This window comes from Cygnus olor, chromosome 15 (genome assembly GCF_009769625.2).
Source record: "Cygnus olor isolate bCygOlo1 chromosome 15, bCygOlo1.pri.v2, whole genome shotgun sequence".
Taxonomy (NCBI): Eukaryota; Metazoa; Chordata; class Aves; order Anseriformes; family Anatidae; genus Cygnus; species Cygnus olor.
In genome coordinates this window covers 9,617,638-9,644,774 of record NC_049183.1, presented here as the reverse complement: position 1 = coordinate 9,644,774, position 27,137 = coordinate 9,617,638, and the positions used below count along the sequence as shown (strand labels likewise).

The 27,137-nt window shown below is 39.0% G+C and overlaps 2 protein-coding genes across 2 annotated transcripts in view; both read right to left on the bottom strand.

The window, feature by feature from the left end:
• Positions 1 to 449: 449 nt before the first annotated feature.
• Positions 450 to 10,216, bottom strand: LOC121078510 (acyl-coenzyme A synthetase ACSM3, mitochondrial-like). Its single transcript, XM_040574775.1, is given in 14 exon segments — positions 450 to 1,284; positions 2,093 to 2,212; positions 2,937 to 3,035; positions 3,692 to 3,819; positions 4,489 to 4,590; positions 4,678 to 4,758; positions 5,258 to 5,381; positions 6,153 to 6,232; positions 6,866 to 7,022; positions 7,797 to 7,940; positions 8,345 to 8,552; positions 8,961 to 9,035; positions 9,038 to 9,170; positions 10,006 to 10,216. Coding segments are annotated over 13 exon segments (1,536 nt in total). The 5' UTR covers positions 10,204 to 10,216; the 3' UTR covers positions 450 to 1,284; positions 2,093 to 2,205.
• A 4,220-nt stretch (positions 10,217 to 14,436) lies between these two features.
• The window catches only part of LOC121078511 (acyl-coenzyme A synthetase ACSM4, mitochondrial-like), a 122,835-nt gene continuing 110,134 nt past the window's right edge, over positions 14,437 to 27,137 (bottom strand). The window contains 20 exon segments of the mRNA XM_040574777.1: positions 14,437 to 14,543; positions 15,144 to 15,263; positions 15,878 to 15,977; positions 16,108 to 16,235; positions 17,117 to 17,218; positions 17,369 to 17,449; positions 18,096 to 18,219; positions 19,220 to 19,299; positions 20,228 to 20,384; positions 21,247 to 21,330; positions 21,332 to 21,388; positions 22,234 to 22,273; positions 22,276 to 22,386; positions 22,389 to 22,442; positions 23,781 to 23,796; positions 23,798 to 23,866; positions 23,868 to 23,914; positions 23,917 to 23,992; positions 24,235 to 24,330; positions 24,333 to 24,504. Coding sequence (XP_040430711.1) covers positions 14,457 to 14,543; positions 15,144 to 15,263; positions 15,878 to 15,977; positions 16,108 to 16,235; positions 17,117 to 17,218; positions 17,369 to 17,449; positions 18,096 to 18,219; positions 19,220 to 19,299; positions 20,228 to 20,384; positions 21,247 to 21,330; positions 21,332 to 21,388; positions 22,234 to 22,273; positions 22,276 to 22,386; positions 22,389 to 22,442; positions 23,781 to 23,796; positions 23,798 to 23,866; positions 23,868 to 23,914; positions 23,917 to 23,992; positions 24,235 to 24,330; positions 24,333 to 24,437 — 1,734 coding nt within the window. The 5' untranslated portion in view covers positions 24,438 to 24,504 and the 3' untranslated portion in view covers positions 14,437 to 14,456.

The following is a 27,137-nucleotide window of genomic DNA, read 5'->3' as shown; positions in this document are numbered from 1 at the left end:
AGCCGTTGCTGCTACATAAACTGTTTATTGTTTCATTGACATAACCAAAGTGTTTAAGCTCAAGAAATAAAATGCTTTATTTTCTCAAAATTAGCATTCTCCAAATCTCACTTTAAAACAGCGCAGTAGACACAGAACTCCAGGCAGTGAGACAGCTGTAGAGACCTTCTTTCCTGCCCTGAGATGCTGCTGTGTTCCGGCAATTTCCTCTTATTTAATGAACACAAGAGGCCCACTGAAGACATTTTCATGATTTAATGAAAATTCATGCCAGAAAATAAAGTCTTTGAGTACATAAAATCAAAAAGCCTGAAGATGAACAGCTAAGAACTAATACAGCCTTAAAGCTTGGCCCACTATTGCGTGTGCAACTGAAGGAACAGTAGGTACACTACCGTACATGTTTCTTCATAAAGCTAAGACAAAAATAAAGATTTAGCTAAGATAAAGCTAAACATTAAACTGACACATGATCATCCAAACCAGATCACAGGAGTTTGTTCACTGGATTCACCTCTACCTACATTGCAGAGAGAGCCTGGTCCTGCAGCAAGTGGCTAGTATGGCCAAGAGCCATGGTTTGTTCTACAAAGTGCGTCACTTGTCTAACAGCAAACTTTATTTTAAAGACCACCACAAGTGGTACGGGAGTTTTTGTCTATTGCATGTGAAGATCAGAATAGAGGGTGAGCAATGAAGCTACTGTCCATATTAGACAATATTTGTGGAAGAAGCATATGAGACACTGAGTATCAATAGAGGAGTCTTTCCATCAGTAAACATTAGGAGGACTGCATTCACTTTAGAGCATGTGGCATTTAAGGACACATTTGAACACCTCAAAGTCATGTCTGCCTTTTTCTGCAACTTGGAACTATACAATCTGTATCACAATATCTCTTCACTGATTTTGGATGCTCCCTAAAAGAGAAGGATCACCGGCTAAGCTCTTTTGAGCTTTTGGATATTAAAAACTAGAATGGAATTGTATGATTTGTTCGTCCTCCCAGCAGTGCTTCAGGAACTGAACCTGTGGCACTGACATTAGAAGTTTTCCAAGCATGTGCAAACATCATACTTTGGTATTATCTACAGGTTTTGATGCTCAGGCATTTGACAAAAACAAACCAGGCCAGTTGTAACAGAGAAATATAGCAACAGTGGAATGAAAGAAGTTCTGTTAAGTTCCAAACAATGTTACATCCGTCCCCACTCTTTATTCCTTAATTCATGCCTCTTAATCTTCCCAGTGATTGTCTTTGGCATCTGTTGGACAAATTCCACCTAAATAAAAAAGACAGAAGACAATGTATTATGTTCTCTGTAGAGTTGGTTTTCCAAGAAAGGCATTCAGGATAAGTGGAAAACATGGAGGCTTCCCATCAGTAAGAATGTCTTGCTTAAAGGATCAAGTCCACGCCAAATCAAGGCAGCACAATGCAAATCTTCTGTAAATTTCTTTGGCTGCCTAGATGGCCAAACGTCTGTGTAGCTGCCTCCCAGCTAACCAAACTGGATATTCTAACAGAAGGATGAAGACCTAAACAATATCAGAGGACAGAAATGAGTGACAAAATGAAGAGAAGAGGGATGCTATTGGCACAAAGTCTTTAACCGTCCTTAGTTCCTACGCATTCTACACGTGTGAACTAAAGCACTGTTAGCAGTAATTTTCTTGTAGTGTTGGGATTTCTGAGAAACATGAAGTGCATCCTCCCAGACTTTCCTCTTATATGTAAACTGTGAGGACCATTGGATAAATATTTACTCAGACTTAGTCAAGTGCTACCCCTGAAGTCACTGGAGAGCGCATGGTTAAAGGTAAAATGCAAAAATGGAGAACTGCAATTGTGACCCTGACTTAGAACATGTAGATCTAACTAGGATATCATACAAAGCCTAGAAATATTTGTGAGGTTTAAACAAATACTTTACACAAACTATTGTTATTTAGGAAGATTTTTCTGGAGCCAGTGCTCTAGATGATTCCCTACCACCGTCTTTTTCAGGTGAACAATGAAAATCCACATTATAATTCTCCCATGACTTATGGAAGGGTGCCCTAATTTAGTTTCTCCACAGAAACATTTACCTTTCTGGGATATTTATATGGAGCAGTAGTTTTCTTGACATGCTCCTGCAATTCACAAGCTAAGTGCTCCCGGTCGCTGGATGAAAAGGTGGCAGACAGGACCACAAATGCTTTCACAACCTGTAAGACAAGGTCAGCAAGAGTGATCTGGCACTGTCAGTTTTTAAGAGCTGATACATTGATTACCAGTAAGTAGTCATAACATGCAAGAGGTAAAGAGAAAAACCAGCACAGCGTATGAAATGGTTGTGCCCAGCTTCTGCACATGTACATGAAAAAGGAAAAGTTTTAAAAAAAAGCTTTCCTGTCCCCATTACAGAGAAGGAGGATTTGCTCCATGATCTCAGGGGGATGTCAAGAAGACAGGGGTAACAAGAAGTGTCTCAGCAGAGGCTGCCCAGAAGCTGAGGGACATTCTATTTCTCTGAAGTTCACACTGAGGACAGTAGGACTGTATCATCCCAGTGCAGGACTGTGCTTTCCCCACACAGGTCAGCCCAAGTCAAATGTTAGGGCAGTTAGAGTATAACTTTGAATATACCAAGACAGCCAGAAACAAAAATTTCAGTGTGTAGAAAGTGCTTGATAACAAGCAGGTCTGATGAGAGGAAAGCAAATGTCACTGTAATGCTCTCTACAGAGAAGACCCTCTTTGAGATGAACAAAAATTAAGAAGAGCAAAGGCATGTAAACATGAAGAGGTTTTGCCTGTCATCCCAAGTAGGATTATCCATGACGGCATGACTGCCTTACACCTGTACATTACAGCAAAGGAACTTTGCTTTATATAGCTATATATTTAAACAAACATATTGCTTTCCCCATTGCTGTTCACCATCACTACTCTCCTCTGAGGGGATCTGGACTGCTGACAACAGCTGCTTCTGCTACTGCTGGGTGTTCCATCAGCGCACTCTCTACCTCGAATGGCCCAATGCGATACCTAGGTAAGGAAAGAACAACGAAGGATTTGATTTGATGAGCTGGAAAACCAGTACCAAATGTTTTGGCTTTTTAAAATTTGCATAGTGGAAAAAAAACAACAACAACTACAGCTAATTTAGGCAGAATGGGAAGGCTATCTGTATTATGATAGGAGCTTTCATGGTGATCATGTGGTAGAGGACTGCTGGCAGAGAGGCAGTGGCTACCTCTCCATCTCCCCCCAACTCTCCTGGTGGCTCCTGAGCTGTGGCTACACCAACCCTGATAGTTGGGGTCTGCAGTACCAGCTGATGTCACATTATGGTATCACATCATACAATACCAAATTGTTTCATTTCAACATGTTTGCAAGAAAATGTTTCAATGCTCTTTGATAGAGGTGTCCTTCAATTTCAGCTAAAAAACAAACTAGATTAAAATCCCTCCATTGCCAGTGGAATTTTTCACTGTGTTGAAACAGATGAGATGTTGCAGGGGAAATTGTTACGGATACATGACCAAGATGACACTGCTGGTCTACGGAAAACTAATAAATGATGCATTCATAAGGCAAGTGGACAATGCATTTCACAAGATCACTGTGTCAGAAGCTCACCAGAAGTGTAACATGTAAGACTATAACAGCAGATTTAGAAAGAAGGCATGCAAACCAACCCTGAAGAAATGATGATGTCGTCATCTCTTCCAATAAACCAAAAATATCCATCTTCATCCATAGTCCCTCTGTCCCCTGTGACGTAAAAATCCCCACGCTCGCTTTCAGCAGTTTTCTTAGGATTATCCTTGAATTGGTTTACAAAGTCATTTAAATTTTTAGCATGTATCAGCTATGCATTATGCTATAACACATAAATGTTAAATTAATTGGAACTTAATTTTTTCAGTCAAGGCTCTTGAAGAATTTTACTGACATTGCTATAAATACAATAAAACAGGTTTAAAAAAAAAACAAACTGACTCTTGAAAAAAAATTAACTCAATCTCAAATAAATTCTTCTCTTCTCTTGCTTTTCTAACATTCACCAATCCAAATAAGTGAATTACTTGTTTTGCTCTAGATTTCTTGATCTTTTGGTCAATCCTTACCATAAATATTTATCTAGCTTTTCAGATAGTGTACAGTGAACATACGGTACTCCTCAGTGAGATCACGGTAAGTGGGGAGGATGTTAGGGAAATGTTTTAGGCTGGGTTTTCAAATCTGGGTTTTAAAGTTCTTGACCCAAAATCTGAATCAAAGAATGGGATGAAATGAAGTCTGGATCACATTTTTTCCCCTCTGTTCTCAAGGGCATCTTCTCAGATTCTCTCTACTAAACCAGATTGCTCCTACAGGTCAGGACTCAAAGATGGGTCAGCAAACCTGAAAACTGGTGAAAAATATCGGGCCTTTATAATCCTTAAGGAACTGGAGATATTTTGGGGAGACTGCTGTTTTGGAAAATACTTACTATGTATTCAGAGAACAAACCAAGTGGCCTTATAGGTTTGCTTCTGACAGCAATTTCCCCCTGTTGTCCTGGAGGCAGAATATTAGCATTTTTGTCTACAACCTAGAATGAAAAACAACATGTACTTGAGTCAAAAAAATAAACAACCCCCCAAACTGATGAAAAAAATCTAAAGAGTACTCAACAAACCTGAACATCAAAAAGGGGAGCCGCCTTTCCCATTGATCCAGGTTTAATCTTCATCCCCTTAAAAACAGAGCAGATTATTCCCTGAAAAATAAAAAGCAAAATAAAGATTTGTCACAGAAAACTGCTACATTCACATTCAATTCATTAAGTGTATTTTCCAGAATAATCTCAAAGTAAGGAATTAAGATTCATAGGATCCTATATATTAGTGCTGTATGGTAGAAACAAGTAAGATCAAGAAACAACGAATCCTGTTCCGCTAATTGCAAATCAATGCCTCTACTAGCCAATCTTCTTCCTTACCTTCAAGCTCTGCCCTTTTTGCTGTCACTGTCAATTAGAATTTGCTTAATGACATTTAGGGAAATATTAGAGCTCATCCCCTCCCAACTATCCATGTTTCTGGGTGATTCTGTGAGGACAACCGTGAAAACGCATTCTGTCAGAGATTATCAGTAGAGGTGGTTACTGAAACAATCACAGAAACATGAAAGAATCAACAGTGTTCTTGAAACCAAAAGCATCATAAAGCAAAAAGGAATTACAAATATTTAGCAGAATATTGACACTATAGATGTACCGTTTCAGTCTGGCCATACACTTCATGGATGTCCAGCCCTGTCTGGCTTTTCCATTTTTCCATAACTTCTGGGTTTAGCGGCTCTCCTCCACTCATGCAGTGCTTCAGGTTCATGAATTTGTAACTTCACATGGAGTTAAAAAAACAAAGAGAACACTTACATCTACCAGGTCAAAGAAGGAGCAGAAAAATAGCATGCAAGTGTAAGCAAATAACTCTGGAGTGCTGTTTATCGGTAGAGTTATTCCCATGAAATAGGGAAATCAGACTCCTGATCCTTTGGCTCCCAATAAAGCAAGGATACCAGTCTTTACTCAACATTATAAAAATAGTAGCACAGGTCAACACACATGTAAAACAAAGAAAATTTTTTTTCTGAAGGCAATTGGGATTTAAGCATAAGCCTGTAACTAACCCCAGATCAATTTGCTGAGCCAGGGGCCTGATTGCTGACCCTCAGCAAAAGTCCAAGTGAGAAAGTGCAAGAGAGAAGGAACAAATGGTGCCAGTTCATTTGTTAGTGAGAAACTGGAACAGAAGATGATGTACAACTGCTGCACCAAGTCAGTCCCCAGCAGTTATGCTAATGCTGACTTTCTAGGATGACAGCCCTTCCCAAAGCACGGACAATTAATGTGGTAATTGAAAACTAGGACAGAATTTTACAGGCGCTCAGTTTCATACCCTCTGGGATTTGCTGACAAGTTCAGTAATGAAAAGTCTCAAGTTTCTCATGGAAAACATCAAGTTTCTCTACCATAAAGCTCAGCAAAACTCACAAATTTGTATGACTGTCTTTTCATAAAGGATATTTTAAACTGAATTACTACTAGTTAAAAAGCCAGATCTGGGAGATCACTGCAGGGTAATTAGGGTAGATAATCTCTTAACCTACCTGGAGAGATCATTTTGCACCAGCATGCGATACAATGTTGGAACACCAACCAGAGTGTCAATAGGGAATCTGCAGAGAGTCTAGTGAGTTAAACAAGATGACATGTGAAGCTCAGACCAAAAAAAATCTGCTTTGTGTATGTACAGCACACAGGTGATGTACAGTAGGGGACAAATGTAGCTCTCCCTTCTATGCAAGAGCACCAGATACTCTCTGTTGGGTAAGAAACTCTCCTACACTTGGCATAACAGGCTGAGAATCACAGTATGTTTGACTGGACAAAATCCCATGCTCACATCCCTACATAGCACCCAGACTGCACAGCTGGAAGCATGGGCAGAATAAGCCTGTCTACATTACTGGGATGTTTTCGCTTTCATCTTGGCCAGTACAGACAGAGAATCACTTCAGATTCAGTTTGCATTAATGCCAGGCAACATTACCTCCACAGTGACTGGAAATATATGTAAGCAATTAGTACTTCTTTTGGGATGATTTTCACTCGTGCTCACCAGCTATGAGCAAAACATATGAGGGAATCTCAGGATTGGCCCCTTCTGTGTATATTAAAAACATGAATAGAGCTTTATGGAAAGGATACAGCATCTTGAATACAACAGCGGACATAACCCTCAATAAATCTTTGTATGCAGTTAAGAATTATTTTTGCTCCCTTTCTGCAGATTAACACATATCCATAATTTCTTCCTTACATTTAGGATGGTTGCTGATTCAATCTGTGGGAGCTGATGCACAAAGATGCATGATCCAAAAACCCAGGGATCAAAAACAGATGTCAGTGAAGTTAATATCCAGCCTGTGTCTGCTGTGCTCCATATTACATCTGATGGAGTCACATCCAACCAGTACCTAACAGAGGAGGGGAAAAAAAAAGAATAAAAAGGTAATAGTAACTTTTTTTTTTAATGAAAGAAAACTAAAAAAAAGAGCCATGTCCCTCCTCCCCACCCCTTACAAACACACACCCACACCCTCCAAAAAAACCCCACCTTCTAATGAGCTACATGGGCACTGGCCACTCTCAGTAAGTTCATCTTATGAGCTAGCTCAGGGATAAAAGGGCACCTAAGGTTTAAGTACATGTTTGTACAAAGAAATATATACACATAAATATATCATACAGATATGATGTCAGTCATAACAGGATAGAGTAAGGGAAAGAACTCCAATAAAGTGAATTTACACTAGGGAGGAAGATAGAGCTGAAGCAGAAGCATGCATGGACGCTGTGTTAGACACCAGATATTTCAGTTCTAAGTCTGCTGAGGGACCAGGATGATCCGTGTAACCAACATAAACTCTGACTCTCTTCATCCACACACATAACGAAACTTTTTATAGCCCAAACAGCATGATATCTTTCGGTACTGCACACTAGAATATTCCCAGCTGATGGCTGTCCTTTGAACCACTCTAAAGAAAGGCTAGGAGATATTCATTGGAACATGGAAACAGTGGGGCTGATCCTATTGCCTGGAAATCTGTCAGCATTTCAAACCCAATTGCAGAGGAAGAAGGACTGTGGCCATACAATTGAGTATTTCTTACTCAGTAACTTCTCATCAGTTCTACTACATGCAGCTCCAATTATCTCACATTCAACCAGGCTCAAACCTTTCATACCTTTCACTTAACAGGGGTCTGAAACCAAGACTACCATGGGAATGTTCAGTCATCTTTGGAGAACCTGTGGTTCCACTGGTAAAGAAGATATTCACTGAATCTTCAATCCTTGTTTTTACACAGGAATGGTCAGCAGATTGGTTTCTTTAAAACACAGAATGCAATTGTGACTTCAATGGTTATTTTACACAGGTTCCAGAATCTAATGATGGGTTACGCATTGCAACTCCTATTTCAAATAAGCTTCACAGAAGCTTTTAACCAAACTAGATTAAATAATGTCGAGTTATGCTTTCCTCAATGATAGACTTTCCCTTAGAAAGAAGAGGATAGAAACTTCCTGGAATAAGACTGCTGTTGGTAAACAACTGCTGTTAGCAAACAATTCTGATATGAAAACAGCAATCAGGCAGTCATGCCTACTAAGCCACTAAGGCTTAATGTTATTGGATAGTATTTTTCAGTTGATGAATACTTCTAAATGAGCACTTGTGGAGAACATGTCTACTTTCTGCATCATGACTGCAATGTCACTAATGCATACTCACTTGTACAGTTCACTGAAGTTTAGCCATCCCTCCCTACTGCCTTTGGACACGATCAGCTTGTTTTTCAGAAACTGGCACTCAGATGCCACTGAGTCTACTGCGGGAGCCACTGTGTCATCAGTAATGATGCACATGGCCTTTGAAGCCTGGAGTCGATATAATATGTCTTTGGCTGATAATTGGGACGTTCCTGGAATTAAGACAATTCCTGGAAGAGCAATAAAGTTAGTCTGGGATAACATTTTTTACATCTGATCCTTTTCTAAGAACCTAAACTACTAACTTTTCCCAAACCAACCTCTAAGATGAATTTGCCCTGACATTCCCAAGTCAGTTAACAGTGGAGTAATGCAGCTGCCGTGCTCTCCTGTAAGAAATGAAACGCAGACCCGTCTGCTGACCTCCATAACTCCCTGTCTTCTGCCACCTCCATGATTCCAGGTCACCCATCCTATGGCACCTAGTGCAAATCCTTCAGGACTGCCTGCATAATTGGTAGCTAGGACACTTGATAGATTATTAATTTATATTATTTCTTCTTTATAAACAATTCTTGATCCTCTCAGAGGATTTACTTTAGTAACCAGTTTTACCACTCTCAGATACGCTCACTGACCTGCTCGCATACAAGCCACATTCACCAGCCACCATTCTGGGATTCGTGGCAGGACCACAATAATCCTGTCCCCTTTTGCAGTCCACATACTTTAGTCAACACGTTAGCCACTTTCCGTGACAGGAAGCCCAGCTCCTCAAAGCTCCACTTCACTTCTTCTCCTTTTCCACTTATCCACCAAAAAGCAGAGTTTGATGGCCTTTTTCCAGCCTGCAAAACATAGGGATTCAAAACAAAAACAGTTTCTTCCAAAAGGTCATGGAATTCTAAAGCACAAATATCTGCAAATTATGGAGCATTTAAGTGTTTCACAACTTGCATATGAGCTATTATTTCCCTTTTCCCTTTTTTAATGGGTGCAAGACTTGTTATTGATCATGCTCAGATATTCCCAATAAACTGCCCTTTTCTGAATCTGAAATGTTTACCAGTCTGATTGTCTCCAGACTCAAGTCCTAGTCTGAATCCTATTTCAGTTTAAGCTTCATGCTGAGCATTGATGCTTCAAAGAAGGTAACACTTAACATGAAACACTTGACCTCATAGCCATGATATTCTGGATGGAGTTGTGGAATACTACTACACAGAAACTGCACAAACAGAGGACAAAATAAAACAGGACAATGCGGTATACCAGGACTAGCATGAAAGCTCAGAGAGGAGTTAACCAACTACAGGGCAGAATCTACCTTGGAACAAGGCAATTACACATTTGTGGGAGAAATTTCCCTGGTATGCACTATTATTGTTAAGCTACCCTTATTTTTATGATGCGAACATCTAACATTATGGCATGTGGAAAGAATAAGCACAGCCATTCCAAGGTTAAATCAAAGTCATAAAGGTCTTACTAATGCTTCTTCTACCTACACAGAGAGCACCAAGGGTCAGAGACAATTTTAAAAAATAAAGCAAGCAGTGAGATTCTGTATCATTACCTAATGCAAATTAGTTTTAGCAACTTATTATTTTTTAAAAATAAAACAAAACATATTTATTTCAAATGAATTAAAGGATCCTATCTGCACAACAAAAGATCATCTACCTTTTCAATTTCAGACCATTTGTCCAGTACATCACTTGCAAAGTTAAAGTACTTTGGTATTTCTTGTTCACCCCGCCTGACAGGCTGATACTGTGAATACACATCAGAGGCAAGCAGCCTAGGGTGTCCATGGAAAGTCCTATACAGAGGTTTCTGAGTCCACAAGGATTTTAGAATTGGTAATTTAAATATCTTCATGGCAGAAGAAGATGTATGTAGATGCTGTAGACTACAGAAGAAAGGTAATGGAATTGTTGCTACGAATCCTGCAACAAAAATGATGAAAAAGACAAGTATCACCTCGAAATTATCCAAAGAAAGATGATTCAGTTATGAACAGATTAATTATTAATGGAAGTCACTTAGGCGATTCACAGCAAAACTGATGCTTCTAATAATTTCATTAAATGCAAAGTTCCCCAGCCTGCTTTCTTATATTTTGTATGAACAGCTTTTTAAGGACTTAATATACTGTCCTCATCTGGTATCTTTTCTGTAGCTTGGCTGAACCTTATAGATTCCCAATGTGCTCTTTAGGGCTGCTAATGGCCCACAACTCTCTTTAATCAACACAACATCAGCTTGTTATTGTCTACATTATAAGAAGGTTATTTATTCTTACACCACTGCACTTAGTAGCTGATTCTCTGAGACTCCTTTTCCTTCACACGAAACTAAAGGATGTTTCCAGTTTCTGTTTCTTCACTGTAAATGCCCTCCCTTTTCCACCTGTACTCACCATAATAATCCTAAATGCTCTCAAGTCCAGTGACTTTCTTCCTTTCCTTGACTTTCTTCCTCTCCATTGCTATTTTTTCTTTTTTTCTATTTTTTTCCATCTTTATTGCTATTTTCAGCAGTCCAGAAGATTGCTTCAGAACCTTGCCAAACTGCCATTTTAGTGCTATTTAGAAGCTTCTGTTAAACATACACGAACATTTTGAAGCATGGAGCAAAACCTGGTTTGTGTCTGGAAGAGCCTGCAGTCAGAGCAGGAGACAGTGGGGTCCTGGAAGGCTACGATTATTCTAAAATTGGGGCCCATCTATTGATTTTCCATTTTCAACTGCTACATGCAAATTACTAGGCTCATTACAAGCTACGGTGAATGACTGCTGATATACAGGTTATTTTCTTCCCTGTTCTTACAAGGATGAACCCATCTATCAGCTAGGAAAAAATTATAAATAAGCTCTTGATTGAATTCGTTTACATGTTAAATGTCTGTGGCCTGAGCAAAGCTGCAAAGACAGCAAGCTTTGCCCTTTGTCCCACATTTTTAAGTTAGTTTTGTATTCAGCACTCTAGTTACCTCTTGTCCCATATCCTCAACCATAACCACTTACCTCTGATGCACTGATCATGGTTTTTATAAAAAACTTTATTCCCCATGACAAAACAACTAATTTAACAGTGGAATTATTTCAATTTTTCTTCGCAGAAGCTGTTACAATAATAGTTAATCTTCCTATGAGGAGAATGAACCGAGATACCTGTGACTTTCGCAACTTAATCTTTTCAATGATGTTTGACAGCATAAAAAATTGTGTGGACCAGATGCAGAATGTTTCATCATCTTGTTACACTTTGTGATCTTTGATGAAGAAAGAAATCGCATGAAGATATTAGAATCCTTCCAGATATGCACAAATGAGTTACTGGATATAGGCCGTACAGGAACTGTCGTGTACTTACACAAAACCTGCTGGAGTGTAATGCATGATCATTTCTGCCGTGAAAAAAAACATTCAGTGACTGGTAATATCATTCTGGTAATATCACTGCTGGGAAATAGCAATACCAGAGATCTCAAAACAGTTACTGATTCTTCACTTCTAATTTGCTGAGTGAAGGCGAATTTCACAAAAATATTTAACCCAGTACATTTAACTCATTGCCTTTAACACAGTAGAATAAGCAAAGAGGCAAGGAGGAGCTGAGTGCCTGGAAGTCAGCACAGTCAAAGAGAAACACGCTCTTGGCTCAGCGGCTGGCAGGAAGGGCTGAGATGGTGTTGCAAGAATTCCCCTGGGAGGTCTATGTTTGCTTACCCCCAGCAGGTCTGCCCGGCCCCAGTAATATCGGTCATGATTATCAGCAGGGTTCCAGCATGAACAGAGTTACCTGCACCTCCAGAACCATCAACAATGTGGAGAACCAGACTGGATAAAAACAGAACAACTTGAATCACACTAAACATTTCGGTGACCAAAAAGAAAGTGCTTTGCTTAGATTTACAAAGCTCTCTCAAATAAAATTTGAATACATTTGAAAGACTGTTTTAAGAGAATATATAGTAGTAGCTTAAAAACGTAGTTTTTCTGGAACGTTGGGTCTCCCATCCCCACCCCAAACAGATAATTTGGTAAAACCAACAGTAATTCTTGGTGTACTCAAGGCTACACGGAGACTGTGGTAGAGAAATACTGACCAGTTTTAAATAATCCTGTAAGGTATCATTTGCTCCAGAGGAAAAAACACTTGATTTTATATTCACCTCACATGATTCTACATCCTTAAGTGGCATCTTTTTCAGTAACAGTAGGTAAAACAGCGCTCAACTCAACAAATAAATCCATTAAAATCAAAAGAACTAGGTTCACAGCAGTAAGGGGAATTTTTCCCTTGACAGTGAGAATCAGGTTCCCAAGGGGGTATTTGATATAGGGAATGGAAAGCAAAACTGATTGAAATCCAGCACATGCATTCAGATAACTACAGTATGTACTCCAGAGGGATTGTGACAAGCAACAGGAGAGCCATGTCATCTACTTCAGAATCAGGATTATTGAGCAGAAATTTAGAATTTAAGTGATACCTACATTTTAAATCAAAACTGTATTAAAAAGAACTGGTGGAAAAACTTCATGTAAGAAAAGGTTTTACTTTACTTTACCAGTGTTTTACTGGTAAAATATGGACTTTTAAATGTCAAAAATGGATATTGGAATATATATTTTAAAAAATACATTTTAAATTATTTTTCTTACTTAAGAAAACATCCTTCAGTAAAATTACCAAGCTTTTTGTTAAATATAACCTTTCCTTGAGGTTGTGACTGCTACTGTTAATAATGATAAACAACTGATCTACTTTAATTCCTGTAACAGAAAGGCCTAATTATTTGATTATTATTTTTAATAACATAGTAAGCCATTTTTCATTGCTCATTCTGCTTTAATTCTATGATTTAGTTAAAGCCTATAGATCTAAGCATTGTAAAGACAAAATATACACCACAACAGGTAAAGAGGAGACTGAGGACATTTAGGAACAGTGTTCAAGATTGGAAAGGTTATTCAAAGCTGACAAAATGAAAAAGATTTTAAATTCAGGTTTCCCTAGTGGTCTGCCAAAATTTATGTGAAGTTTTACTGAGAGAAAGCCTTCAACAGTTCTTAACACTTTTACCTGCAAAATTAAAAATGAAAATGAAACAAGAAAATCAAGAAAAGGGCCCAGTAATGACAAAGTCCTCTGAATAGCTGCTTGAATCAGAAATTATTTTTCCTGATTTAGTACCAACTGCTTCTTCTCAGTGACTAGCACCACTGAAAATTCAGACAAACATGATTTACTGACCTGTTTGCTGTGGACACTACTGAGGATCTACTCCAGGCAGCTCAGTCTTCAGTGGTTCATTCAGCTTTCAGGACATGTTTCCCAAAGAAGCACTGGGAAGATTGTTTGGAGATGCGAAGCCTGGACACACTAATCAAGAAGTACTTGGAGTGAAGCCCTTTCTACTTTATCATTTGCTTCTTTTGAAATAATGAGAACAGAACATAGTACAAAACTGACCAGGCAGTACAATTCTTTCCATGGAGTAACGTTTTTCTTGTAATCATTTACACTGTTGTAAACTGTGTATAATTTGCACCTTAACCTGAAGCACTTTGTATATTCTCTTCTCCCCTTTTAACCATTTATGTAGATCACAAATTCATCAAGACAAGAAGTAGTTGAAGTTGTCTTTCTCCTTCCACCCAGAAAGAATTTGGGAATATTATAGTGACAGTTTTTAAAGAGAGAATATTACTTCATCATTGCATATACTCATTACAGGTAAATATTTTTTTTATTAAATTATCATTTATTTGTAATAGTAAAAATTGTTGTAGACTTTTTTTTAATAAAGCTGCTGTTTACTAATTCCAGTAAAAAAATTAAACTTTTGTGCACTCTTCAATCTCTGCCTTCTCTCTTTCATGCTTCATTCATAATTACTTGCATCTTCTTCCTTCTGAAAATTTGTAGGTCAATGGTAAAAGTGGTTCTAACATCATATGTCCTCAAGTCACATGAATGTTACCTCCTTTTTCTCCCCCCGTAGCTTGTTCTTCCATACATTCTCTTAGTGCTCTGGGTCATGATAACATGCCAAGTCCAAACACTGCTGCTGGCTGGTATGGATGATGGAAATTTTCTCTCCTCCTCCATTTCCATTAATCTTATGCTTTTCCCCACTCTTTGTTCCTTAGAACCTTTCTCTGGATTTTCCCAGTAGCTGTCTTTGGCAGAGCCTGAACAAATTCCACCTGAATGACAAAAATGCATGCTCACTTTTAGCCAAACAAATTCTGGATTAATCTTTGAGATGCAAGGAAAGACATACCAATATTATGGATAGAGTAAAAAGCTGGGAAGCTGCACAGCTTGGGGGTGGGATGGTGAAATTCCTTACTACACATCTTAGCTGGGCTGCACAGGCAGTACTTGCAGGGGCAAGAACCACAGTCCTGAAGGTTTGTGTGCTTCAGCTATTACGAAAGCAAATTATTGTTGTTTTTCAACTCCTTTGATGCCAGCAGGAATTTCTACTTTGCTTTGGCTCAGAGTCTAAACAGAGCTCAAGGAAGGAATTGGTAAGAACGAATGCCTTGTCCATCAGAATCACTGTGAAAATCTTGTAATTCATGAAAGTAAGACTAGTCCGTGATAAAGATAAGGAACCACTTCCTCTTTTTGGGTTCTTTCTAGTGAAAACAGCAAACCCAGGGCTACAGCTGACTCTCTAATTTATTTTATTTTATCTAACTATGTTTAAAGTGTAAGTCAGCAGTTGAAAAGGAACTGAGGCAGGACAAAAACAGTTCAGTTCCTGACACAATTAGAAGACCTTTTTGTAGTGTACTTACCTTTCTTGGATACTTGTAAGGAGCAGTCACCTTTTTGACATGTTGCTGAAGATCTTGAGTTAGTTTTTCTGGATCATGTGATACAAAAGCAGGAGCCAAAACAATGAAGGCTTTGACTACCTGTACCACAAAAGTTAAAGGACTCCATTAACTTCCAGATGTAGGAATAAAGGGATACTTTTGTTGCTAAAACTGAATACCAAAATATAAGAAAGTTTTTCTTAATCTCCTATGTCCTGGGCTATTGCTGTTATTATGGAATGAGTTGTAATAAAGGACACATACTGAAGTACAGGGCTTTTTGTTTGTTTGTTTTTTTCCTCCACTTTTTTCTTCTTCTTGATTTTATACACTACTAAACTTTCCAGAAGTTTTAGAACAGAAAAGAAAACAGCTGAAAGTTTCACCTCAAAAAAACATGTTGCAGTGTTGAAACAACAACAACAAAAAGCTCTCTGCTACCATGTGCTTAGTGACAAAACAGGAGGAGTAAAATCCCTAATACTATTTCTTAGACAAAAATGCCACAATAGATTATTTTTTCCACCTCGAACTTATTGAGAGGAAAACGCTGAAATTCTGAGATGTGTCAAGGAATGTTTAATATTTTTTAACTCATTTTAATTTCAAATTTGCAACTTTTTCATTCCAAGGAAGCCTGGTATATATAGAGAACTTGATGCTTAGAATAAAACACATTTCTTTCCACATCTTTTCTTTTTTTTACTTTTTACCTCCCCTCGAATGGGATCAGGACTGCTGACAACAGCTGACTCCATGACTGCAGTGTGCTGTATTAAGGCACTTTCAACTTCAAAGGGACCAATACGATACCTAGGAGAAAACATAAATATGACAGCCATAGCAAGTTAGTCATTCAGCTGGTCTTTTGATATTGAATTTTGTGCTAAAAAAAGAACATTCTTACCAGGCAAACAATCAAATCTAAAAGCAACTGACTTACCCAGAAGAATTAATGATATCATCAGATCTTCCAACAAACCAGACATATCCTTCCTCATCCATAATCCCTCTGTCCCCAGTGACATAAAAGTTTCCAGACATGCATGCAGCAGTTTTCTCTGGATTATCCTGACAACAACCAACATTTCAAAAAAGAAAAGCATATCTGATAGTTAATGGAATGTAATTCACTTTAGAGTAGTGCTAAAAATGATCAAGGCTATTTTTTAGTTAGACTCAAAGTAATATATTTAATACTATTTTATGTGTTCAATTAAAAAAAAGAGCCACTTTAGCAGTTTTGAACAGGCAATGCATGAGAGATGGCATTTGCATACACCTATTTGTTTTAGAAAAAAGGGTGCGATCCTTCAAAATGCCCATCCAACACAGCATTTTGCTAAAATATGTAATTCATTTTCTTCAGAGAAATGATTTTTTTATTGCAGGGGGTCTCCACAATGATCTCCTGTCAACAGAAACTTTTCACCCCCGACCTTCAAGACGAAAGCATAAATGAGGTGACCTACAAGAAAAACTTCATTAACCACATTTACCTGTTTTTATACATAAGAAAAAACAACTTGACAACATAAGACTTGATGAAACATTGAAGACGTTAGTGATATTAAGGAGTAAGGTATTTGCGCTCTTTGGAAACCCTCCCTGGGCTCTTGGCATATTAGAGAAGCCTTTATGGTTTTGCTTCATTACTCTTTATCCAAGGATAGGGGTGGAAAGGAAGAGAAGGGAGTGATGCACTGAATATAAAGCCCATAAAGCTAAGAGCCATATACAGGTCTGGAACAAGGTACTTCCTGCTTCATGGTGCAAGATGCAGTTATATCCTGCCTGTGTGTTCTTGATCAGGTGTACTGATCAGAGCTCTCACATAACCTAGACAGACCTTGTGAAGATCCTGGATGAAATTCTGCTCCTCAGTAAGGTAACTTTGCCCTGGGCCTCTCTTGAGCTTCTCAGCAGGCACAGAGAGGCTAACTCAGACTTACCATGTACTCAGAGAACATACAGAATGGTCGTTCAGGTTGAACTCGAATAGCGATGTTGCCTTCTTTTCCTACAGGCACAACAGTTCCATGGTCATCTATGATCTGCGGAAAGGACTTACCATTACTGCTTTGACTAGCTTTGTGAAATACTTGTGTTGTAACAAGTGAATGACAGACCAGGACACAGACAGCATTCCCCTTATGCACATACCCTAAACTGCAGCTGAGCTCAGATGTAGTGTATCAACATACCTGCACATCGTAAGGGGGAACAGCTTTTCCCAAAGAGCCAGGTTTAATTTTCATTCCTTTCATATTGGCACATATTGTTACCTGCACAACAGATATGTATTTGTATTAGCGCAGCATTTTCTAAGCTTTATTATCAGCTTGCATTAGACGTGACACCTCTTCATGGCTTTGTAACAACCAGGACTGAATCAAGACTAAAGCACCGTGGTTCTCCACCACATGAGAGAATGGTCAGCCCTGTGGAATGTGGTTGCTTTTTCTCAGTCTAAGCCAGTGGATTCTTCTGCAAACACCTGAATTTGCAAGATAGCAGATACAAGATGATCATGTCTTATTTCAATAACGGGATAATTTACTTGGGACCATCTCAAAGATAAGAGGAGAGAATGCCTGAAATCTGACTCATAATAGCTTCATTATGTTTGCTTACAGAATGGTCTGGGATGTGAACTGATTTAATTCTTCCCATCAGAAGCTCAAAGGGGCCAAGCTGATACCCAGAGCAAATTACTTTTTATTTTTTCTTTTTAAGCAAAGATGATCAAAAGCTCTACTACAAGTTATTTGATCTGAGGTAACTTCTGGCATGCTTTTTGCAAGGAGCTTCCTTTTAAAAAGAAGTTAATTTAAATGATTCTCACCTTTTCCATTGATTTATCAAAGCACATCGTGCCTTGGGTACTGTCACCTTTGGAATGGCATACTGTAGGAATTAAAATGAACGTACTGTTTCAGTCTGGCCATAGCCTTCATAGATATCCAGCCCTGTTTGGATTTTCCACTGCTCCATCACTTCAGGATTGAGTGCTTCCCCTCCAGATAAACAATGTTTCAGACTCATGAACTTGTAGCTTGAGAAGAATAGCAAATAAAATAATTTTCTTAATTTCTGAAAATAGCAGTGAATGGTTTTACCTGTGCAGCTTCCCTCAACTTTCAAATAAAGTATAACTGAAACTTTACAAGCTAGTTTGAAAATGACAATAATCATCCTGTTACACGCTCCTGGATTGAACTCCTAGATTGGTCATGTTACCACTGAGGACAAAGTGATTTCTCTCTGTGTCACTGGGAGTTGGTAAGAACAAAAAAGGATTTACAAATTTTGTCGGAAAAAAAGCAAGCAAAGGTGTTTTCTTGAAAGAACTGACCAGAGCAATCTGAACAAGCATGTCAGATGTTCTTGGAAAGCTGAATTAAGTGGCTATATCCCAACACCTAAGACCAAATCAAGAATTTTCTAAAGCAAAAGAAAGGCTAAATAGGAACACAGAGCCTGAGCTCTCTACTAAATTAGGGATGGCTTTTTTCAGGATGAAAGACCTGTACAAGAAGAGTAAGTACATCACTATAAAGGTGTGAAAACTCCTTACAAATCACATTGACTACTTCTCATAAGCTGAATATTTTACAGCATAACAAAACCAGTAGCAACTGCTGCCAGATAACTCTCAGCATGAGAAAGTCCTCTAAATGATCACTTCATTCTCAAGTATACAGAACAACTTCACTGTACTCCAACAGTTCCTGGATCCAGAGCTGTCTGAAATCGTCGTTGTCTTAAATTTAACTGTGAACCATAAGTTCAAAGGAAGTGATACCTTAAAACACATCTAATTTATTTCCTCTGTGCTGTTTTTAATAAGACCCCATTCCTGAAGCCTGAATGGCCGAAGGTGTGACTACATATTCTCATGTTTCAGAACATAGCCTTCTCTTCTGAGAGCAAATTTTTGCTAATTAGTTTTCCTTTATCTGAAAAAATAAAACAACATAAGGCACTAAACAGCCAGAGCTGTCAGAGCATTATATCCCAGCCTCTCTGCTACCCTTGCAACAGATGTGCAGTACCTGCTCAGACAGTGTTGGACAAGCATGCGGTAGGCAGTGGGGGCAGTGCAAAAGGTGGTGATGGGGTATCTTGAGAGAGTCTAGAAAAAAAGAAAGTTACCTTGCTGAAAAGAAAATGTAATGGTGAGTCTGACTTTGTAAGTGTCAGGTGATATTAACATGACTTATGTGCTAAAATGTTTGCAAAATGAAACTCCTACGAATGCCAGATAGATTCAATATTCAACAAAGAACTGTGAATGCCTGAGACATCCTGACCATGGAGTGGTTGTACCAGTCAATGCCACTGCTGTAGAAAAAAATAATACTTTCCGTCCAACAAAATCACTCGTGAATGAATGACCGCTGAGAGTAGCTAGTAGTTCCATTTAAGACCCTTTCCTCCTTCCCAAGGCAATCACGTCCCAGGCTCAAGGCAAAGTGAAAACAATGAATAAGAATGAAGCTTTTCCAAGTTTGTTCCTGAGGAAATCTGGGTCTCCCTTCCACACACGAGGCTGATGTTGAGGAGAACAGCCCAGCTATTTGGTTTTGTGAATCAGAGCGGAGGAATAGGCACACTGGCAACTCACAGAAAATTCAGGATAGCAGAACCCCAGTTCAGGTTCATACCCAACTCTTATTACTGGCCAATGCCCACCCTTCTCCCAAAGTACCTAGAAGTTCATATTCAAGCTTTGCTTTAGGCTAAGTATGGGACAGGACACCAGTGATATTCAGTTAATTTTATCCTGCATCTTTCACCACATATCCTCCACCCTGTAGCCCTGTCACATGGCCTAACCAGGAGGGAAAACACTTGCTCCTCTAGCTTACCGGGCACCAAAGGGAGGGATAGTTGTTTGGGATGTGGGAAGTACCATGCTTGATGCTACAGAGCAGTTGGTACATATGCACCAAAATCTACCTTGTTTGCTTCATTTATGCAAAATGGAAATAAAGGTCAACAAAAATTAGCTTTATTTAAAAGATAAGTTATGCTTTCATTAAAAGAAATGTTATGCTTACCTCTGCAATAACTGCTGGTTTAAACTCTGGCAAACTGTGTACAAAAACACATGATCCATTGATCCATGGTGCAAAAACACTGCTCCAAGCTGCCTTTACCCAGCCAGTATCAGAGGTATTCCACATTATATCTGAGGGAGTCAAGTTCATCCAGTACCTGATAAAGCAGAGAGGGAAAAAATGCTTCATACAGTGTGAGAGACTCAGGCCCAAGTCACACCACAATTAAAGGAAACGACAGGAGGCTTCCATTAGAACATGAAGTGTCAGCAAGTAGGGCTGTTTAGAAAGTTTGTAAGAATTTAAGAAAATCTTAAAACATTTTTCCCTTCGTTTCCTCCTGTTTAATATTTCAAGTGTCTGTTTTTCTTCTGAACAGTGCAAAAGCATCCTTGGCCTTTGTTGTAGAATCTGGATCCAGACCAAAAGCTGAACAGATCATTTGGAACACATTTTCCTCACCTTGTGGATTAGAGACATCAGCTAAATCCCAGATTATTTCTCTAGGAATTTAAACAAATTACTTCTGTTGACTCCACACCACCAACTTTCAACAGAGAATGCCTAGGGAAATGCATCTTTTGGTTTTCACAAAATTTCTGACTCCTTGGGAAGTACAAATGAGAAAGATGCTCAGTGAAAGCAAACCTTTGCCAAGCCAGATTCCAAGTGAACTGTGACTTGTAAGATACAATCTTGTGGTCCAAAGGCCTTTGGTTCTCAGGGAAGGCTTACATAATACTAAAGAACTCAACTTTATCTGGTTTTGCTATAAGGAGGCTCTCCTGACTGCTACTCTGCAGTCAGTCCTGTGAGTGATAAAATCCTGTGGCTTGATGATCTCACTGAGTCTACGAAAGTTTTTAATAACCAGCGCTTCACCCTGAGAGGGGAAGGTGAGGAAGAAACATGATCCTATGCTCACAAAACGCCTACATTTACTGTAGTTTTTACTGTCCCGTTTTCAATTAGTGATTGTATCACATAATCAGTACACTGGGAGCAACCACAAGCTATACCTGCCACTGGTTGCAAATCCGATGCCGTAACTGCCGTGAGACTGTACCACCATCTTTGGAGAACCTGTACTTCCACTAGTAAAAGATCAGCATTGGGTCTCGACTTCTTGTCTTGACGCATTTGTGGTCAGCAGATGTCACCCTTCAGAAGAAACAGTATATGATAGCTATTACATTCCACGAAGGAATACTATTTTTAAGGTTTAGGAGATAAACAGGAAACAATTGGCCCCAGCTATATGATCTCACAAAATAAATAGTTGCATCAGACAGCACACATAAGACTAGAGAGCACATTGGCTACTCACAAGGTTTGCTCTGTATATCATAATTTTCAACAACGTGAGCACCTAGAGCATATTCCAGTGACTGCACACAATTATTTTGCAAGGGCTCTCAAAACACTTTTGTAGAACAACAGGTAGATGCAAAATAACTTCTGCCTCAACATCTACTGTCTTCCACTTTGAAGTCAATGGTGGCCATATTCAGGCTATGAGCCAGGCAAGGTGGTCTTACAGACAAATTATACCATTAGAGTTCAAGATACCAATGAACTGTCAGACTGTCTGGGCTATCAAGACAGTCAAGGGAAGAAATAACTGACGCCATGTTATTGGGGCACCAACAGATGTTATGGCAATGTTATCATCTCAATTGAATTAAAGAGACATTAGGCTGGGCTCTAGAAGACGAGCACAAACAACTGCAGAGTAGTACTCTGTGCATTTGTGTTGTGACTGCAGGTGGAAAACAGAAACATTTTAGAAGCTGGCAAGTTGCTGAGTAAGGTGAAGCTCAGAAACCTGAGTTCAGCTCCCAGAAAGTATGCTGGAGGAATTTGTACTTAATGAAGTGATTACAGTGAGTTGGCAGAGGGATGGAAAAATGTAACTCATCTGTATTTTGGAATCCCCAAACGCAGCGACATCACCTCACTAACACAGCTTCTTTTATTTCACATAGATGTTGATAAAACAGCTGTACTCACGCAAAGAGTTCTTGAGGTTCAGCCACCCATCTCGGCTCCCTTGGCTACAATTAATTTGGTTTTCAGAAAATGGCATTCAGACATGACAGATTCTACTGCAGGTGCCAGTGTATCATTGGTAACGATGCACTTGGCCTTTGAAGCCTGAGTCGGTATAAAATATCTTTGGCTGTTAATTGGGATGTTCCTGGAATAAAGACAATTCCTGGAAAAAAGCAACAAGCAATTCAGAAAATTCATGATTTATCTTTACGATGTTTACACAACATGACCCCAGTCACAGAAAAGCCAGTGTGCCTTGCCAAGAACTTATTCTTTCAGAACAAGGAACAAAGTGTAATTCATGTTTTGAAGGCAGAGTTGGGTGAATTGTGCGGTCAAGGAATGACCTGGCATAGACCCAACCTGCTAGATCTCATCTGGCTCTGAACAACCTCCAAATCGCAACACTGATGTTGAGTTTGTGTCATCCACATTAAAGGTATGTCTGATGAGTAAGATCTAGATTTAGACTGTTTTTAACACTCTTCCTTCATGATCTGTAACTAAGTAAGGGAGTAGTGAAATTAACCATCCACTTAAGTGTATAAGCCAGCATTTGGATACATTTACATGTGGCATAAAGCCATTGTTCATTTCAATAAGGAATTATATCTCTGACATAGTATATAGGACCTCAACAGATTGAGGTCAGGTAGTTGACACATACTTGCTCAGTCACGCATCTGTCAAGCATGGATTAGTATTCTAATGTGAATAAATGTGAGTTTTGGATATGGGGCACAATGTGTTTGAAAATCACGTTTTCAGAGGGAAAAACAATTTCTGGATTTCTATACCTCCTTTTCCCAAGAATTTCAATAGCCTACACCTACATGATTGATTTCAGTCCTTCCTGCACCTTCATAGGTGTCTGCTATATTTTACAACTGGGAAACTGAAGCACTGAGCTACTGAATGATATTCCCATGTCATAGTTAAGAAAATCTTGGATACAAGAAGAACTGGGATTCCCTGAGTCTCAGCCTCTTCTGCAACCTGCAAGAATCAACAGAGCAAACAATACAAAAATACTTGATTGTGTCCCTGGCTGATGCTGAATTGTTTTATAAGGATGTTTAGCAGACTAAAAATGCAATGGTTCAACTTCTTCTGAAGAATTGGTGAAACTAACAGTAAGAACAGAAAAATATTGTACTGAATTAGAAACCACTGTAGTCATATAAATTAGTGCAGTAAAACTGTTCATTCTGATAATGGGTCTGGTCAAGTTTGGCCTTAGGTTGACATTTAAATCTCCACTGTCTTCAACTGAGGATGCCATTTAACTGAACCGTGTCTATTCAGAAATCTAGTACAATGCTGTTTCGGTTCCTGTGTGGGTGCTGCCAACTCTCCTTCTATATAAGAGAAGAATTGTACAGGGCAGAGCAGCTAATTCCTGCTCACTTGTTTTTTTAATATATATATTGATTTAGCAATTTTTTTTCACATTATTTATTTTCGTTCTTTCTGTGTCTAAGAAATCAATAAGGTTATTCACCTGTTCGCATACAGGCCCACATTCAGTAGCCACCATTCAGGAACACGAGGCAGAACTGCTATAACTCTGTCTCCTCTCTGCAAGCCAACATGTCTCAGAAAGTATATTAGCTGTTTTCCTGGACAGGAATCCAACTCTTCAAAGCTCCACTTCACCTCTTCTCCTTCATCATTTACCCACCAAAAAGCTGGATTTGCTGGTCGTCTTCCATCCTAGAATGCAACAGAATATATTATAGATGACAAACCTTAAAAGGTTTATTTTTAATCCAAAATAACTCCAGACTAAGCAAATGATCCTTGGCCATCAGTCTCTTAGAGTGATATCACATTTCTGACAAAGAAAATACTGCATTCTACTCTCCATCCAATATTATACAGCATCCATAATGAAAATTTATTTGTATTATTTGAGATTGTTCCACAGTCTACGAAGTAGAAGAATAAAACACTACCTTTTCAAGTTGCAACCACTTATCCAAGACATCACTTGCAAAGTTGAAATATTCTGGCAGTTCCTTTTCACACCGGTTTACAGAGGTCATAGTATGAAAATAATCTGAGATGTAAGAAGCCTGTTACATCCATGGAATAATCTGCAAGGCGACCTGAGTATCTGCAAGCACTGAGGAATCCAGGATTTAACAAATGACCTCATGATAAATGATGGTTTAGCAGACAGTGCGGAAAAAAATATCAGATGAACACCAACAGGGATCAGTCATCTGCAATGACAGAAAATACATCTAAAAACAGACAGATATTGGATGCTGTTGAGTTTGGGGTTGTGGAGAAATGAATCCAAACCAGCTCAAACAAATAGGTTTGTTTGTGTGCCTGCCCTGCTTTCCCCACTATTTACTTGATCTTAAAATAAGTATTCCTCCTTTTCCAGAGACTGTAACTGTTTTTTCATTATAATCTGCCCTCTGCTTTTTCAGCTGATGAATAAATTTTTCAGCTGATGAATAAATCTCATGTCCCATCATAAAATTTCACTAGCCAGTTCTTTCTAAATCTCTCTCTCTTGATTCTTGGAAGTTTTATATTTTACTTTGGCTGCTCACAGAAATGAAATGATCTACTGCTAAAAGTTAGGAAATGTGTTGAAGTAAGGACATTGTTTATCCCACCGATTCACACTTTATATGTAACTATGTTATGTCTTGAATACACACTAGTGGCGATTCCCCACACGAAAGCATACATCAATAAAACTGGTGAATATTTCCTTGTGAGTTCTATTTTTCTGGGGGTATAGAATAAACACAAAATAAATAGTAGGCAAGCAAAGATGAAAGTCCAAAGATTTCCATCTGCTTTTCACTTCATCTCAAGTGGTGTGCCTTCAAGAAATACATACATTGTAAAAATATACTCAAAAGAAAATCCCACCACTTCTAGTCCTTGCCCACACAACATGCAGGCTCATGTGGAAGAGACAGAAACAGATGATACCGCAGTTATTTAAAGCCCAGCTTTGGAAGTCAAGAAACCGGATCTTACTCCTGGATGCAAAATCGTCTGATTAACTTGTTATGAGTTTAATCAAGTCCCTAAGGATCTAGCCACTCTAGTAGGACTTGTGTGTGCTCCTCCTCTTATTCCGTTTCCCTCCTGGAGGTTAGAAGATCTTTCCAAATTGGTGCCTACTACCTGGTAGGAGGTTTTCAGGAGGAATTTGCTCCAATTGCTATTTGTTTCAGTGGCACACAAGGAAAAATCAACTCTGTAAGCAAATGGCTTTGTCACTCTACCTGTGTGTGCTCTGGGAGCCTTAAGCTGTGTTCTGGGGTAATTACAACATGGTCTGTTCAGATTAAACATGCCTTGTTAGTTTTCCCCCGTTTCTTCTGAAAGATGCTTTATACCCTCCCAGGACGTTACTTGGAAGACAGCTTCAAAAAGAGATGAATAACTGACGTTTTCTCTGTTACAAAGAGAAAACAACCACAAAGTCAAAAGGAGACTCTTATCTTCCTGTTTTTTTTTTTTTTTTTTTTTTTTTTTTCTTTCCCTTTAGAACCTGATTACTGTGTCTGTATTCGTGTGGCCTTATCTTGAAAGCAGCCTGAGTACACAGCTCCCTGATTTCATTAGGCACCCTGTACAAGCACTGATCGGACAACTCTCAAGGTGCATTGCAACCCAAAGCCTTTGAGATTCATCGAAAGTTCACCTGAAACCAAGGCCCACTCACACCAGGAATGAAAACAACCTAAACTGAGGCAATCTGCTATCATCAAGAAAATGGAGACTTACCAAATCAACCACAATTAGGAAGTCTCCTTCCCTTTAGCAGTACCCTCCTCATACCAAATTTTTCATCCTGTAGTCTAAGGCATGAAGGAGCAAAGCTACACTTACACCTCCAGAGAGCAACTTCTTTAACTATGAATTTGGTTCTACTTATCTGAACCGACCTGTCTTCAAGTCACCTCAGTCCTCGCCTGCACCAGTGAAACAAATGCCAGAATACAGAATACAATTACAGGCTGGAAAATATTTTCAAAAATAACCATTTCTTAGTAAATGGCACCTTCTTGACCTTTAACACGGTATTTTTAGGAGGTCTTAGAGTTCACAAACATAGTTGAAAGCTATCCTAAGAATAAAATAGTACATTTGATACCTTCAGTTACTCTACAGATATTAGCTAATTCATGTGGGTCACAAGCCCTTCATGTTGCATGAAAATGGGCTACAAATGAGAATCAATGTCAAAATCCTCTGGTTTAACCTACAACGTAGAACATTTTTCTTGAGCTGCAATGTGACATGACAGGATCCTCACAGACAACACGCTCAAGAAACACAGACACTAAAAGTACATACACAAAGCAAGGAGAGTTCTTCCCTGATTTCAGCATACTCTGAATTGGATCTGTAGATGTAGCTCCCTAAGTGCCACAGACAACCAAATATTAACCAGAGGAGCAGCCACCAGATACTTTCCTAGGTACCCTCACTTACTGTTTTGTCCGTAGCTCTGTGGTGGGTAACGGTAAGGGGAGCAGGAGTCTAATTGGAGAGGTGCACTACGAATCAACTTGTCCTTCTGCGGGCATGTTTCCTCCTGTGCTCTCACCTTCTCTCCAGGCTTTTGTTCTGATTATTTACGGAAACATAAACCCATTGTCTCCACAGTTGTTTTTCCAAACACTACTAGAGATGAGGAAGTAATTAACTACATTAACCTTCCAGTGGAAAGGTGCAGTTGGCTCCCCTGGTGGTAGACTTATCAACCTTATCAGCCCCTTAGTTTGACTGATACAACAGCAGCCATTTGAGCAGCAAATACTGCTGCTTAGTGCTCCTTTACTCCTTTCTTTTTCGGTAACTGAGTAAAGGCAGAGCA